Genomic DNA, 15722 nt, shown 5'->3' on the forward strand with positions numbered 1-15722 from the left:
TCCAACAAAAGATTAAAAATACATTAAAACATCAGTTATTAAAAACTTCCCTAAACAGGGCTGCCTTCAGATGTACTCGGGCTGAGGCTGGATACAGCTTTCCTTTCCTTTCATGGAGTCCCTGCTTCATGCTAGTGGTTCACATGTTTGGCTTTCTAATAAAGGCTAAGCTGGCAGAAGATCTTTTGTTGAAGTGCAAATGTGTTTTACAAGGGCATTTGCTCCCAGGAAACTAAGATTGTAGTGATGCTGGTCCAAATCAGTTGGGTGCTATGTCAGGCAAATGCACTATACACTTTTTGGCTATCTGTGTGTAAATATACAAATAACACAGCTGCCTTCAATATTTTATTATTTTATGCTCTTTGGAGAGGGGCTGGCAACAGAACCTCCTTCAGGATGCAGCTATACAGGATATGTCTCTCAAGATGAGCTCTTGTATGTATCACAGTATTTTAATATTCTTTTGGAAGCCGCCCAGAGTGGCTGGGGAAACCCAGCCAGATGGGCGGGGTATAAATAATAAATTATTATTATTAATTATTATTGTACTTCAAAATTTACTGCTACACCGTCACTTCCTGTTACCATTACCTAACAGATTGCTACAACCCAGAACAGTATAAGCACGTGACTCCAAGTACCTCAAGCAAGCAGGGCTTTCTGGGGAATACAAAAGGGTGACTTGCCAGCTGACCAGAGCTGGGAGGAGGGCTGGCAACTTCCGCACACCCAGTCCCTGAAAAGCTTCAAAAGTTATAATAATAATAATAATAATTTATTATTTGTACCCCGCCCATCTGGCTGGGTTTCCCCAGCCACTCTGGGCGGCTTCCAACAAAGGTGAAAAATACACTAAAATGTCACATATTAAAAACTTCCCTGAACAGGGCTGCCTTCAGATGTCTTCTGAATGTCAGGTAGTTGTTTATCGCTTTGACATCTGATGGGAGGGCGTTCCACAGGGCGGGTGCCACCACCGAGAAGGCCCTCTGCCTGGTTCCCTGTAACTTGGCCTCTCGCAGTGAGGGAACCGCCAGAAGGCCCTCGGAGCTGGATCTCAGTGTCCGGGCTGAACGATGGGGGTGGAGACGCTCCTTCAGATATACTGGACCGAGGCCGTTTAGGACTTTAAAGGTCAGCACCAACACTTTGAATTGTGCTCGGAAACATACTCACCTGTCCATGGCCCCATTTTTTCAGCCTCAGAATGGGACCACAGAATTGGTGGGTGGTGGGTGGGATGTTATGGTTTGGCCCGACAGCCTCTATTTCCTTGTCACCCCAAGGCGTACAGAGAGGGGAGCCAGAATTACCTAAAGCACCAACGGTAATCGTTTTTCCCGTCCGGAGTAGTCCCCACCAGAACTTGTTTCCCAGATCGGAAGGAGTTGACAATGCAGTTCCAATAGCTGTTCTCGATGTTCAAAATGGTGATAGCTCTCTGGGTGGAAATATATATATATATCAGTTGGTAGAGCCTGAGACTCTTAATTCCTGCATTTTCCAGAGCCTCCCGACCCTAACCCAGAGGTGGCTGAATTCACTCAGCAAAGACACACCGAGGCCGAGACGCTGATGATGATCATCATCATCACCATCATCATAATTTATTATTTATACCCTGCCCATCTGGCTGAGTTTCCCCAGCCACTATGGGTGGCTTCCAATCAAGTGTTAAAAACATACAGCATTGAATATTAAAAACTTCCCTAAACAGGGCTGCCTTAAGATGTCTTTTAAAAAGAAGATAGCTGCTTATTTCCTTCACATCTGATGGGGAGGGCGTTCCACAGGGCGGGCGCCACCACCGAGAAGGCCCTCTGCCTGGTTCCCTCTAACCTCACTTCTCACAATGAGGGAACCACCAGAAGGCCCTCGGCGCTGGATCTCAGTGTCCGGGCTGAACGATGGGGGTGGAGACGCTCCTTCAGGTCTACTGGACCGAGGCCGTTTAGGGCTTCCAAGGTCAGCACCAGCACTTTGAATTGTGCTCGGAAACGTACTGGGAGCCAATGCCAGACTCACCTGGAGCTTCCAAATGCTTTTGCTCTCCTGAGAAATCTTGTTGACCGTTTCTCCCATCAGGGCGATGAGCATGTTGAGGAGGAGGATGTACGTAACTATGACGTAAGTCACCAGCAGGATGATGAAGACTGACCTGAAGCGTGGGGAACTAAAGGTAGTGAAACTAACGGCAAAATTAGGAAATACAGGTAACGGTGTGAATGTGCTGGGCAAACAGGTCCATAAGAAAGATAGACAGAGAGAGAGGGAGGGAGGGAGTTCAGAACAGCACATTTTATACTTATAAATCACAAGGATATCCTGTAAGTTAAAGGTTTGATGTCCATAGTTTGTAATTTGGTTGAACTGATGAAAAGGAACTGATGATGATTTAGGGTGTATATGAAAATAGGAACAGCACTCTTAATTACAGTGGTATCTCGGGTTACATATGCTTCAGGTTACAGACGCTTCAAGTTACAGACTCCGCTAACCCAGAAATAGTACCTCGGGTTAAGAACTTTACCTCAGGATGAGAACAGAAATTGTGCGGCGGCAGCGGGAGGCCCCATTAGCTAAAGTGGTACCCCAGGTTAAGAACAGTTTCAGGTTAAGAACGGACCTCCGGAACCAATTAAGTTCTTAACCCGAGGTACCACTGTATTAAAAATTGTAAGAGTTTCCTATAACTTCAGTAGTTATTCTTTACAATTTGGGGCAACTGAGGCAAATAAATTGGTTATATTAATTGCTATTGCTACTACTACAACGACTCTGATGTGCCCTTCACCAGTGGGTCCCAGGGCAGCTGACAACAATTTAAAATTCAGTATTAAAAACATTAAAAAAAACAAATTACAACCACAGGAATAGGTTGGATCCTGAAACACATCTCTCAAGTGTCAAATGCTGGATGCTCGTATGTGGAGAGGGAGTTATGCTGCTTGGGGGCTGACACAGAGAATGCCCTCTCCTGCGCCACCGCCTCTGAACAATTAAGGATGCCTTTACTCTCTTGGGAGATTTCCCCCCCAGGTTTTAATGATTTATATTAACTTTTTGTAATTGCACACATTCTTATTAGAACATAAGAAGAGCCTGCTGGATCAGGCCAATGGCCTAGCCAGTCCAGCATCTTGTTCTTAGAGTGGCCAACCGGGTGTCCGTGGGGAAACTAGCAGGCAGGATTCGAACACAAGAGCAGCTCCCTCCCCTCCTGTGGTTTCCAGCCACTGGCATTCAGAAGCATTGCTGCCTTCAGCTGTGGGGGAAGAAAAGAGCCTTCATGGCTAGTAGCCATCAATAGTCTCTTCTCCATGAATTTGTCTAATCCTCTTTCAAAGCCTACAGGTTGGTGGGTGTAATGGGTATGGGGTTGCTCGTGCGTAAGTTGCCGCCTCTCCTGGCTATGTTGCCTTGTTAAACCTTTCTGTCTGGACAGCCCTTCACTTCGTGGCTGCCTCAGTCGCTAGCAGAATCCGTCAGTGGGCGTTTCTTAAATCTTTTCCAACATAAAAGTTGTTTGAAACCCAGTCTCCTCCTACTCTCTCTGCGCGGGAGTCTTCTGCGCAGGGTGGGCGTGGGTAGCGGAGGACCCGTGCTCTCCCCGCTGGTGTCCGGTGAAGAGTCCTGGAGCCCTCTCGCCAATTCCCCCATCAGCCCCTCTATATCCCTGGTGTTGCGCTGATTTGCTTCCCCATCTGCGGAGCTGCCTCTCTCCCTGCTGGGCCCTTCTCCCGCATCATTTGAGAGCCTTCCCTCTGCCTCTAGCTCCGATGTCAGTTCCCTGACAGTGGGCATCCCTGCTTCTTGGGGAGCAAGTTCCATAATTTCACTCTGCACTGTGTGAAAAAGTGTTTCCTTTTATCTCTCCTGAATCTTCCAGCATTCAGCTTCACTGGACGCCCCTTTTCTCTAACCTAAAAGGTCCCAAACTCTGCAACCTTTTCTCCAAAGGGGAGTTTGCTCCACTCCCTTGACCATCTCGGTCGAACCTTTTCATCTCTTCCAAGCTAAGCAGCCTCACTCGCCCTGACCTAGCCACTGTGATCCACGCGACGGTCACCTCCAGACCTGATTATTGTAACTCACTCTACGTGGGGCTGCCCTTGAGACTGACTCAGAAACTCCAGCGGGTGCAGAATGCTGTGGCGAGACTCCTTATGGGGTCCTTGCCGCAGGATCACATTCACCCAGTGCTATACCAGCTGCACTGGCTCCCGGTGGAGTACAGGATCAGGTTGAAGGTGCTGGTTTTAACCTTTAAAGCCCTATACGGCCTAGGACCCTCGTACCTACGGGACTGCCTCTCCTGGTATGTCCCACGGAGGACCTTACAGTCTTCAAACAAAAACATCTTGGAGGTCCCGGGCCACAGAGAGGTTAGGCTGGCCTCAACCAGAGCCAGGGCTTTTTTGGCTGTGGCCCCGATCTGGTGGAACGCTCTGTCGCAAGAGACTAGGGCCCTGCGGGACTTGACATCTTTCTGCAGGGCCTGCAAGACAGAGCTGTTCCACCAGGCCTTTGGCCAAGGCACAGTCTGACCCCCTCCTTGACTCACAAAACTCTAGCCCAATGGTTGCCATGAATTTGATTTTGAACTCCTTGACTCACAAAACTCTAGCCCAATGGTTGCCATTAATTTGATTTTGAACTGATTTTAGAATGAATTGATTTTAGAATGCTGTGTTACTTTTATTGTTGTTAGCAGCTCTGAGCCTGGCTTCGGCTGAGGAGGGCGGAATATAAATATTATTATTATTATTGTTATGTCTCTACAATATCCTGTCTGAGACGAGGTGGCCAGAACTGTTCACGTAAGTCTGAAAATGTCAGAACAAAATAGTTGACATGCGTTAAAAGTAAAGGGGAGCGGGGAGGCAAACCTAAAGTGGTAACTGTCTGTGAACTCCAAATCTCCCATCCCAATCGTGAACTTGAAAAGCTCTAGGCAGGTAGAGTAGAAGTTGTTGTAGGAGGGGCGGCACTTTGCTTGACAGGTACTGTGAGTTTGGTTCTGTGCCAGCAGCTCATCGTCGTCCTCAATGAGGGTCACGACAGCTAGGGAGCGAGGAAGTAACCCAATTCAGTTCACATTCCAAGGCAAAAGTACTTAATCTACCTTTTGCAAAGCAATTCGCCATCTGCAATGCACCCAGCCTTCAGAATCGTCCCTTGCAATGCAGTTCTTCAGCAAAGTATTGTGTTCAAAATCACACTTACTGGGGTGGAAGCGGGCATAAAAACACATATATTAGTGAAAAGGAATTAGATTAGGTAGGGTGGGAATTGCTTTGCAAAAAGCCAAAAAGTATAATTAGGCAAAAACTGCATATACAAATTGTGTATTAAGTGGGTTTTTTTAATATCTATTTTTATTGATACTTATCCAAATATATGCAAAAGTTCATGCCCATTACAAAGTATCTTTTTATAATGCACCAGAATAAAATAAATACTTTAAAAATGTGATCTAAACAGGAACAAGAGCAAAAAGAATAAAAAAGGGGGGAGGAAAAGAAAGGAGAGGGAGAAAAGAGAGAGGGGGGGGAAAAAGAAAGAAAAATATATATTTTTTAAAAAGGATTGCGTATCAGGAGAAATCTGCACTGATTTTAAAATAATAATTGCAAACTGATGGAAAATGTGAAGAAGTGAACTGAAGAGTGAAAAGAATGATAAATGGACAAATTTGGCTATATCCAACCACAGTAGTGTTGGTGGTGAGGGAAGATCACTGAAAACACACACACACACACACACACACACACACACACACACAAACACAAACACACACACACAGTATTTATTAAAAGATACACAGAAACTACTTATTTATTTAATTGGGCATATTTCACTGTTTGCTGCATGGAATGTGGGAGGCTGCTCTTTGGGGACATCAGCCATTTCTCCTTGGTGACTGGGATGTTCTGAGAACAGTGCAAATGTCACCTTGGTCTCTGGGGAAATCGGGAACTGGAAAAGCCTTGCTGATCTTCTTGCAAATTGTACTGGTAGATCCCAAGCCAGTTTCTCCCCCATCTCTGAACTAACCCACCCAGCTTTTGCAGCACCAGGACACATCTGTAGTTGTTCGCTTTCGTTCTCTCTCCAACCCCACCAAAAAGAATCCAAAACAGTCACTCTGTTACCTGTTGAAAAGCCCAAATGGAAAAGGAGGTAGACCACGATGAAACGACACAGGTCTCTCAGCATCATCTGCAAAAAAGAGGTGGAGGGGTGGGAGGGAAGAGAGAACCAGGACCCAACTGGATGAGGGTGGGCTCAGGTTGGTGGAGCAGTGAACCCTTCGCCCCAAGGGACTAGCCTCTGCTACCCATTGCCCCTTTTATCCCAGACTGACCTTCTCCAGCATGACTGAGTAAATCCCCATCTGCTGGAAGCCACGAGTGTAATAGAGCAGGTTGGTCCAGCCCAGGGCCAAGGCGAAGACCATGAGGATGACGTAGAGTTCTTGCTTGCTGAAGTACAGGATTGCTGAGCCCAGGATCAGGACAGAGTGGATGAAGCTGAGTGGGCAACAGGAGGAATCAAGCTTCTTGGCTGCGTGGGGGATTTGATCCCCGGTCTTCCTAGTGCAACACTCTAACCACTACACCACATTGCCACTCATTTTAAAACACGTAAAAGGGATGTTTACTGTTGGTTCAAGGAAAAACTGGCAAAAAGGAATGAGAATTCCCTGGATGCCGAGTTCCAGGTGCTCTTTGGTGAGTGAATCCCAGCAGAGATTTAAAATCCCAAAACATGCAGCAAAGTGTGGAAATACAATCTGTTAGACCTTTACAATATGTCGTCGAGAGTTCCCAAACTTCCCCCAGCATAGGAAAAGACCACATGTTTGGTAAGTTAAAAACTGGTTTACTTACAAAGCCTTCAAAGGTCAGCTTCATGCTGTTTTCCATACATCAGAAAAGTTTCATAGGGAGATAAAACTTGGCCAAGTGGTGAAAGTTCCCAAATTATTGGTATGGAAACTCAAGAGAGGCTTGTAAGAGCCATGTGGTCTGAGCTGCAGCAAGCACCTCAAAACCTCTTAACATGCTAAGCTTCTCAGGTAGACTGGGAGGAGAAGAAAGGCTTGGTTACCTCCTTATACCCAAGGTGAGGGACAATGCTAAACCTGACAGGACAGCTTACTCTATGGAATTAACCCCTTCATGTGTTAATTAGACATAAACATGTTGGTTATATAAGGCTGGTTATACCACACTTACAAGAGAAGTTCACTGTAGCTGTTCGTAAAGATTGCTTTCAGGGATGGCTGTCTCTGCTTAAAATACTTGATCTGAAAAAAAGGCAGGAGAATAAATAAGAGGTTGGTGTGAAAAGAGCTTCAGTCCAACAAAAACCCGTAAAGCCTTTTACCGCCACCACCCCTCACACAGATGCACAATAAAATGACCTACCCTAACCCAGACAGCATGCAAAGGATGTGCACTACCAGTGAGCCACACTCCCTTCCTAATGTATTGTCGAATGATAAAGGACAATAAATTTATCCAGAGAGATGATACACTGTCTTCCCAGTAGACTGGGATTGGAGCCTTAGCCATGAAACTCATTTAATGGCCTTAGACTAACATGAGAACGGGGCCTTCTCTGCAGTGGCTCCCTGTCTGTGGAATGCTCTCCTATGGCTGAATATAGAACCACAAGCCACAGATATAGTTTGTGTAAAATATGGACAAATAGGAGTGCTACCCCCTGGGCTCAGCTCCTAGTGCGGCAGAACCAGTTGCGCTGCCCTAGAACCAAGGGAAAAAGTTGCTCTTTCCCACTTCCTTTTCCAGTTCTATGGGATTTCAAAGGCTCAGATTAATCAGGATCTGACCTTTACCCAGATTCCCTGGGAAAGTGAAGCATTTGTGTGTGAGCACTTTCTCTATTTCTGTTTCTCGGTGCAGAGTGGCAGATCAGGGGGAGGGGAGAGAGCAGTGACCAGAGGGGGTGGCCCCATGGCACAAGCTAAAAAAATGCATATGTTCCCCCGGGACCTAAGCCCTTTGCCCACCCATAAGAGACTCTGGTGAAGTTCTTACCCCTCTGAAGAAGAAATAGGCACCCCCCAACACACTCAGGATCTCCCCGGTGACTCGGAAATACTCGTTGGTTGTGTAATTAAAGGCGAACGGGGGCTGTGGACGAGAAGGGTGCAACTTTAGAGAGTCAAAACCCAGAGCCCAGCTGTGAACTAGGAATGAGTGCATAGCTGTCAAGCGTCCCTTATTTGGCGGGAAACTCCCTTATCCCAGCGCCGTGTCCCGCTGCTGTCCCAGATTGATGATGTCCCTTAAATTTCCCGGGTTTCATGCTCGCCCGGCTGGGGAGGGAAGCAGCGGATCGGGGTCCTCCGCCTCAAGAGCGCGTGCGCACGAGCTGCTGCGTCTCCGTCTCTCCCTTTCCCCCCTCAGGGGTGTGCCGTGACGAGACGAGTGGCGGCGGCCGGGCAGGCAGCCCCTCTCTTGCGAGACTTCCACCGCGCTGCCAGGGGAAGCAGGAGGCGGCAGCGGCGGCTGAGGAGGCGGCCTGAGGGAGGAGGAAGAGGAGGGGATGGGGAGGCATGCAGAAGGGTGGCACTTCAGTGGCTGCCGCGGCTACGCAACCACCTCATGCTGGGCACGCAGGTGGTGTGGGTGAGAGTCTCCCTCCCTCTCGGGCGGGGAAGGGCCGATGGAACTCATAAGCTAAGCAAAATCCCTTATTTTGGCTGATGATCCCTTATTTTCGAGGCTGCTGGTCCCTTATTTTCAAATCTGTAAGCTGACAGCTATGTGAGTGTGTTGTAACAGGAGTGGCTAATTTGGGGGGGGGGGGAGTAGGCACATTTACCCTTGGCCAGCCCTCTAAAGGTGAAACGCTAGCAGTGACTGTGGACACCCCACACTCTCCCACGCTCACTGGACGTACAGGACTCACAAATGACACAACCATTCCACCTTCCTCGGCTGATCTGTGCATATCCCCTCAGGAGAGGGAGCCACTGCCCCCTCTCCTTGCTAATAAAATAAGTGATCTGATGAGTGTGTGTGTGTGTGTGTGTGTGTGTGTGTGTGGTTTGCAACCCCAACAGAGCCCAAGGCAGAGCAGAGAGGTTTAACCACTTCTCTGCCCACCCCATTTATATTTAAATGCAAAAATGGGGGAGATCTTTAGAGAGGGGGAGAAATGTTTGCTGGGGTAGGATAACTGATCAGGCTCCTGAGCCAGAGTATAGCCTCTCCCCGTCCCCATCCTGTAGTATAATAATTGTAGGCTGTAATGAGTAAGGACCACTAAGCCAGGTGTATGTCCCACTGAACATATTCGTTCCCAAGATAACTCGCATAGGATCCCGCTACTGAATTACTGTATTGTTTTAGGAGATGTTAAATATGCGTAGTGCTTCAAGTAGACTTCCCCAACTCTGAGGTTGGTGAGGGTCTTATCTGGAGGGCACCAAGTCTGGCTTAAGGAGCAATGCCAAAGCAAGATAGCTCATCCCTGCCTACACCACGAGACTAGAGAGCCAGCGTGGTGTAGTGGTTAAGAGCGGTGGACTCGTAATCTGGTGAACTGGGTTCGCTTCCCCGCTCCTCCACATGCAGCTGCTGGGTGACCTTGGGCTAGTCACACTTCTCTGACGTCTCTCAGCCCCACTCACCTCACAGAGGGTTTGTTGTGGGGGAGGAAGGTAAAGGAGATTGTTAGCCGCTTTGAGACTCCTTTGGGTAGTGATAAAGCGGGATATCAAATCCAAACTCCTCCTCTTCTTCTAGCGACCTGGCACAAGACTTGTTATCCTGTATCAGGAGGCTTGAGGGAACTCATGCGAGGTTTCAGAAGGATATAAGATCTTGAGGGGAAATCCTTTAAAGGGGAGAGTGGCTCCCACCTGAAAAATTGCCCAATGAATACTGTGCAGTGCTGACTGATTTGGTGGGGGTGTGTGGAAGCTGAGAGACAGAATGGAATGGAGTACCTGGGAAAGGGTGGGGCAGGCAGTGTGGCCAAGAGACCCTGTTTGACCATTTTCCTGCAGGTCCCACTTCAAAAGGAATAGCACACACGCCCCACACGCCTGTTCCCACCTAACCTGACCCCTGGGGCATTTCACAGCTGCATGTCAGGAAGAATTTCAGCAGGTGACGCAAACTCCAGGAGCAAAAAGGCATAGAAACCCCATCCATAAGGGATGGTATGAAAAAAAGAGAGCTAGAAACCCGAGAATCTCGAAGTTAAACTACCTCCCCGTGCTTTTTCGTTGGCCTGTAATAGGCGGCGACGGTGAGGATGACGATGTGAGCAGCGTAAATGAAGAAGTTGAAGTAGAAGAGATGCTTGACGAATCGGTCCCACTTGTCCTGCAGGAGCTGGTTGAGAGGCTCCACCAGAAGCATCTCGTGTCGGTTCTGGAAGGGGGAAATAAGCAGACTGGTTGGGTGGGAGGTGGGGAGGCCAACAGCAGGTGGCGCCAGAGCCAGTGAAAGGGAGTGCCAAGCACTAGGCTGGTTGTAAGTCAGATGGCGGGCAGGTGGGGGTTAGCTGCCCCCGTTGCACTTTAATAGACCAGTCTCCCCACCGGAAGAAAACCAAGGGCAGAGTGGAAATTAAAAAAGGCGAAAGGACTGCGATCAAAAATAAAAATGGCTGATTTTTCAAAGCAGTTCTCCAGCCGAGTAATGCTTATACCTGGGTAAAGCGTACCTTCTATAGATGCATACAGTGGTACCTCAGGTTACATATGCTTCAGGTTACATACACTTCAGGTTACAGACTCCGCTAACCCAGAAATAGTGCTTCAGGTTAAGAACTTTGCTTCAGGATAAGAACAGAAATCGGGCTCTGGCGGTGCAGCGGCAGCGGGAGGCCCCATTGGCTAAAGTGGTGCTTCAGGTTAAGAACAGTTTCAGGTTAAGAACGGACCTCTGGAACAAATTAAGTACTTAACCCGAGGTACCACTGTATGTGAAAATAAGATACCAAAATGCATTGCAAAAAAATTAAGCTAAGTTGGATAGAATTGTAGCGTTGGAAGGGACCCCAAGGGTCATTGAGTACGTTAGGAGGAATTCGCCCTGATGATGACAAATTTTCATTAGGGTATTTTAATATATATATATTGCAAACTGATGTGGACATGTGGAAACGGACTGTGGCAGATTGGCCCATCCCTAAACCTGACCTCACTGAGGGCCGTCAAAGAAGCCTCTAAGCTGTGGCACTGAAGGCCAGGGAATCAGGCCTCAGACATACCGGCGTCTCACTGCTGTAAGCGATGATCTCCAGGACCGAGTTCTTCTCGCAGGTGTCGATGCTGGACAGGTCGTAGAGCGACGAGTGAACCGGCCCATAAGCCCATTCTGTGAACTTCCGGGACAGGTGGCGACACTCTGGCTCCTTGATCTCCCGTCTGAGGATGTACGCAAAGACCTAGCCATGAGAACACAAGGAAAAAACCCACAGGGTCAGGCCCATCTAGAGGGCCCATCTGGGCCGGCATCCTGTTCTCACAGTGGTCATTATGGGATGCCCGCAAGCAGGACCTGGGACAGCAGTAACTCTTCTTCCCACTTGTGATTCTCAGGAACAGAAATTGAGAGGCAGACTGCGGAGGGAGAACATGGCCATTGTGACCAGTAGCCACTGGCACCCGTGTCCTCCAGGTCTCGTCCTCTTTTAAAGTCATAGTTTAGCTATGCTCTATGTGAAGAAGCGCTTTCTTTTCTCTGTCCTGAATATTTCAACACTCAATTTCATGGGCTGCTAAGTCCTACTATTGTGAGAAAGGGAGGAGAACTTTTCTCTGTCTGCTTTCTCCGCTCTGCTGATAATTTTATACACTTATACACTTATCTCCTCTTACAGTGGTGCCTCGCAAGACGAAATTAATCCGTTCCGCGAGTCTCTTCGTCTTGCGGTTTTTTCGTCTTGCGAAGCACAGCTATTAGCAGCTTAGCGGCTTTAAGAAAAAGGAAACAAACTCGCAAGAACTCACAAGACGTTTCATCTTGCGAAGCAAGCCCATAGGGAAATTCGTCTTGCAGAACGACTCAAAAAATGGAAAACTCTTTCGTCTTGCGCGTTTTTCGTCTTGCGAGGCATTTGTCTTGCGAGGTACCACTGTACTTGCCTTTTCTCTAAACTAAAGTGGCCCAGATGTGGTAACCTTTCCTTTCCTTTTTAAGCTTTGCAAGAGACGCTTGATTTGGTCCGCCAAGGTTTGAGAGATAACAAATGCAAGCTGAATTCAGAACACAAATCTCCCCATATGGTAAGTCCTACGTCTTTCCCCGGCTCCTTTCTTTTAGGGATTTTTTCCCCTTATGATTTTAAAATCATAGAATTTTGAAGTTGGAAAGAGCCCGTGAATCATCTAGTCCATATCCTTGCAATGCAGAGGAATCACAGCTCACCAGTTGACGCAGGGTCTTTGTGAGTGTTTCTGCTGGAATTGTCCTGGGTTTGATTCCCAGGAATTAAAAGCGACAGAATTAAAGACTTCCTGTGAATCCCAAGTGCTGACTGGGGACAGGAGACTTCCTGTTGCCTCTCTGTATGATTTACTGTTTCTCCCTGGAATCAGATCATTCAGTCACTCTTGACTCAGAGGTGCCGCAGTCTCAGGCGACGGCTGCATCCCTTCCTGAGTCACAGTTCCTCATATGCCTCCTTCGAAACTAAACAGTGACCTCCCTCAGGGTTGAGTACTACCGGGGCTGTTGTTTTTATGTAGCTTTTAAAAAAACCAAACTATTTTGGAGATCTAGAATGGAATGCTTTCAGTCAGAAAACGTATGCCAACGGAAGCTTGGGCATCTCTGCCTTGCAACAACAAGGCGGGGCTATTATACTATTAGCTACTATGCTATTAGGACGCGGGTGGCACTGTGGGTTAAACCACAGAGCCTAGGACTTGCCGATCAGAAGGTCGGCGGTTGGAATCCCCACGACAGGGTGAGCTCCCGTTGCTCGGTCCCTGCTCCTGCCAACCTAGCAGTTCGAAAGCACATCATGTGCAAGTAGATAAATAGGTACCGCTCCGGCGGGAAGGTAAATGGTGTTTCCGTGTGCTGCTCTGGTTCGCCAGAAGCGGCTTAGTCAGAAGCTATATGCCAGCTCCCTTGGCCAATAAAGCGAGATGAGCGCCACAACCCCAGAGTCAGCCATGACTGGACCTAATGGTCAGGGGTCCCTTTACCTTTACCTTTACTATGCTATTAGCACCATTCTGCAGATGCAGGAGCCCAGACGGAAAGAACAGTGGCTGGCTTGAGACCGCCAAGTGAGTGCAGGGTGAGTTTCGAGCCACAGACGCTGCAAAATGAGTCACAAAATCAGTGGCATAGCATGAGTTGCCAGCGGCCAGGGCAAGATCAGTATTTTACTTTCCCAAGACAACTATTACGCCCCCTGACAGCTCCATGCAGCGCTGCTACTGCTGGACAGAGCTGCAGAGCAGCGTGTGTGTGTGTGTGTGTGTGTGTGTGTGTGCCTCTTGGGGCTGTGGCGTCACTGTCACCATGAGTCTCGCCACCCCCCTGCCTCCCCCGCTGGCTGGGTGGGTGGGTGGGATGGCATGAAGCTGAGAGATGCAAGGGCCCATCCTCTCCCAGCTCCTGCTTGGCGCGCTGCCCAGGTGAGGCAGACAGGATGGAGAGCAGATCCTGTCAGGGCGGCAGCTGCAGAGGTGTGCCCCTCAACATTTTTGTGCCCAGGGCAATTGCCCCGGTAGCCCCCCTCCCATGCTGCGCAACTGACAAAATTAATCTAGCTCTGATCTCCAGATGGATTGGTGGTTGGTGTTGCCGAATAATAATAATAATTTACTATTTATAGCCTGCCTATCTGGCTGGGTTTCAACCCAGCCACTCTGGGCGGCTCCCAGCAGAATATTAAAAACACGATAAAACACCAAACCTTAAAAACTTCCCTAAACAGGGCTGTCTTCAGATGTCAGATAGTTGTTTATTTCCTTGACATCTGCTGGGAGGGCGTTCCACAGGGCGGGCACCACTACCGAGAAGGCCCTTTGCTTGGTTCCCTGTAGCTTCACTTCTCGCAGTGAGGGAACCACCAGAAGGCCCTCGGAGCTGGACCTCAGTGTCTGGGCAGAACGATGGGGGTGGAGACGCTCCTTCAGGTATACTGGGCTGAGGCTGTTTAGGGCTTTAAAGGTCAGCACCAACACTTTGAATTGTGCTCAGAAACATACTGGGAACCAATGTAGGTCTTTCAGGACCGGTGTTATATGGTCTCAGTGGCCACTCCCAGTCACCAGTCTAGCTGCCGCATTCTGGATTAGTTGCAGTTTCCGGGTCACTTTCAAAGGTAGCCCCGCGTAGAGCATGTTGCAGTAGTCCAAGCAGGAGATAACCAGAGCATGCACCACTCTGGCCAGACACTTTGGGCAGGGAGGGCCTCAGCCTGCGTACCAGATGGAGCTAGTAGACAGCTACCCTGGACACAGAATTAACCTACGCCTCCATGGACAGCTGTGAGTCCAAAATGACTTCCAAGCTGTGCACTGGGAATGAGTGTGCCTGATCATTTCAAGCAGCTCACACAACCTACCTGTATTTTCCCAGTCTTGGCCGCCAGGGTCAGCGGTGTCAGCCCCCTTCGGTTGGCGATATCTTCCAGCTTGAGGGTGGGGTTAAGCCTGGCTCCCAGGATGAGGATGTCATTGTACATCTTGGTAACAAACTTGGTGTTGTCCTCCGTGTTGTCGGCGATCTCCACCAAAGCGTGGAGGACGGTGTTGCCTATGGAATCCTGGGCGGCAATGTTGGCCGGGTGGTAGAGGTTATCGAGAAGGTACTTCACGATGTTGAGCTGGTTTGTGCAGGCAGCCAAAGAGAGCGGCAGTTCACCTGGCGGGAACAACGATGGACCATCAGAGTCACATGAGGGGGGCAGGGAGCAAGGTAAAAACCTATCCTGCCCTGGCTCCTGCCAGGTGGAGAACTCGAGCTCAGGTTGTGGTTTCTACCCCAAGCTTTAATGTTTGGATCCTCTTCCTCAGGCTCTCCTGACCCAGCTAGAAACCTTCCCAGCCCACGGGGTCCCTCCGTGGGGGTCTTCTGTCGGCCTCTCCTCCTGGCTCGACCAGCCCCCATCCAACTCAAGATCTAGGACCCTTCCAAAGGCAGCACCTACCAAAATAAAACCCGGGCCTGCCGCTGATTTTCTGGAAGAACTCCCCGTGGGCTTTCGCGTGGACGTCAGCGCCGTTCCTGACCAGGAGGTCCACAAGGTACATGTTTCGTCTCTCGATGGCGATGTGCAGCGCGGTTTGGCCTGAAGAGGAGGCAGAACCGTGAGCTGGAAAGTCAGTCTCCACCCTCTGCCCCCGTTAATAGCTCCATACATGTCCCACTACCCACGGCAATCGCACACCCCTTACCCTTGTAGTAGCTGTCTGTGTATTCAGCATTCACAAACTCCTTCAGGTTGTCCGTCTTCTCTGCGATCTCCAGCAGGAGAGGGATGGTGTCGTTCCGGCCGTTGTGGAGGTTCAGCATGGCTTTCAGCAAGCATGTCTTCCCAGTATCTGGTTCTGGGGGAGGAAACACACAAAATTTATACATCCAGGGAAAATGGGAGCAAGCCCTGGAGGTGCATAATAAGGGTACTTGTCTCCAGGTCTGGCGCCAGAGGATGGCAAGATCTTGCAAGGTAGGGCATGTGCCAAGACTCCCAAGAGCAGCAGAGGG

The 15722-nt window shown here is 49.0% G+C and overlaps 1 protein-coding gene across 5 annotated transcripts in view; it reads right to left on the reverse strand.

Moving 5' to 3' along the window:
- The window catches only part of TRPV1 (transient receptor potential cation channel subfamily V member 1), a 33038-nt gene that overhangs the window by 2971 nt on the left and 14345 nt on the right, over positions 1-15722 (reverse strand). For 3 of the 5 annotated variants that reach the window (XM_083479835.1, XM_083479837.1, XM_083479838.1), the window contains 12 exons: positions 15413-15565; positions 15166-15306; positions 14581-14879; positions 11263-11439; positions 10254-10418; positions 8070-8165; positions 7245-7315; positions 6371-6536; positions 6159-6225; positions 4893-5067; positions 2029-2176; positions 1317-1444 (listed from right to left, as the gene is read on the reverse strand). In XM_083479835.1, the coding sequence (XP_083335961.1) occupies positions 1317-1444; positions 2029-2176; positions 4893-5067; positions 6159-6225; positions 6371-6536; positions 7245-7315; positions 8070-8165; positions 10254-10418; positions 11263-11439; positions 14581-14879; positions 15166-15306; positions 15413-15565 (1786 nt within the window). The remainder of the gene's footprint in view (positions 1-1316; positions 1445-2028; positions 2177-4892; positions 5068-6158; positions 6226-6370; positions 6537-7244; positions 7316-8069; positions 8166-10253; positions 10419-11262; positions 11440-14580; positions 14880-15165; positions 15307-15412; positions 15566-15722) is intronic. The other 2 variants (XM_083479839.1, XM_083479836.1) reach the window with 1 other exon arrangement.

Source organism: Podarcis liolepis, assembly GCF_965112155.1.
Source record: "Podarcis liolepis genome assembly, chromosome: 16".
NCBI lineage: Eukaryota > Metazoa > Chordata > Lepidosauria > Squamata > Lacertidae > Podarcis > Podarcis liolepis.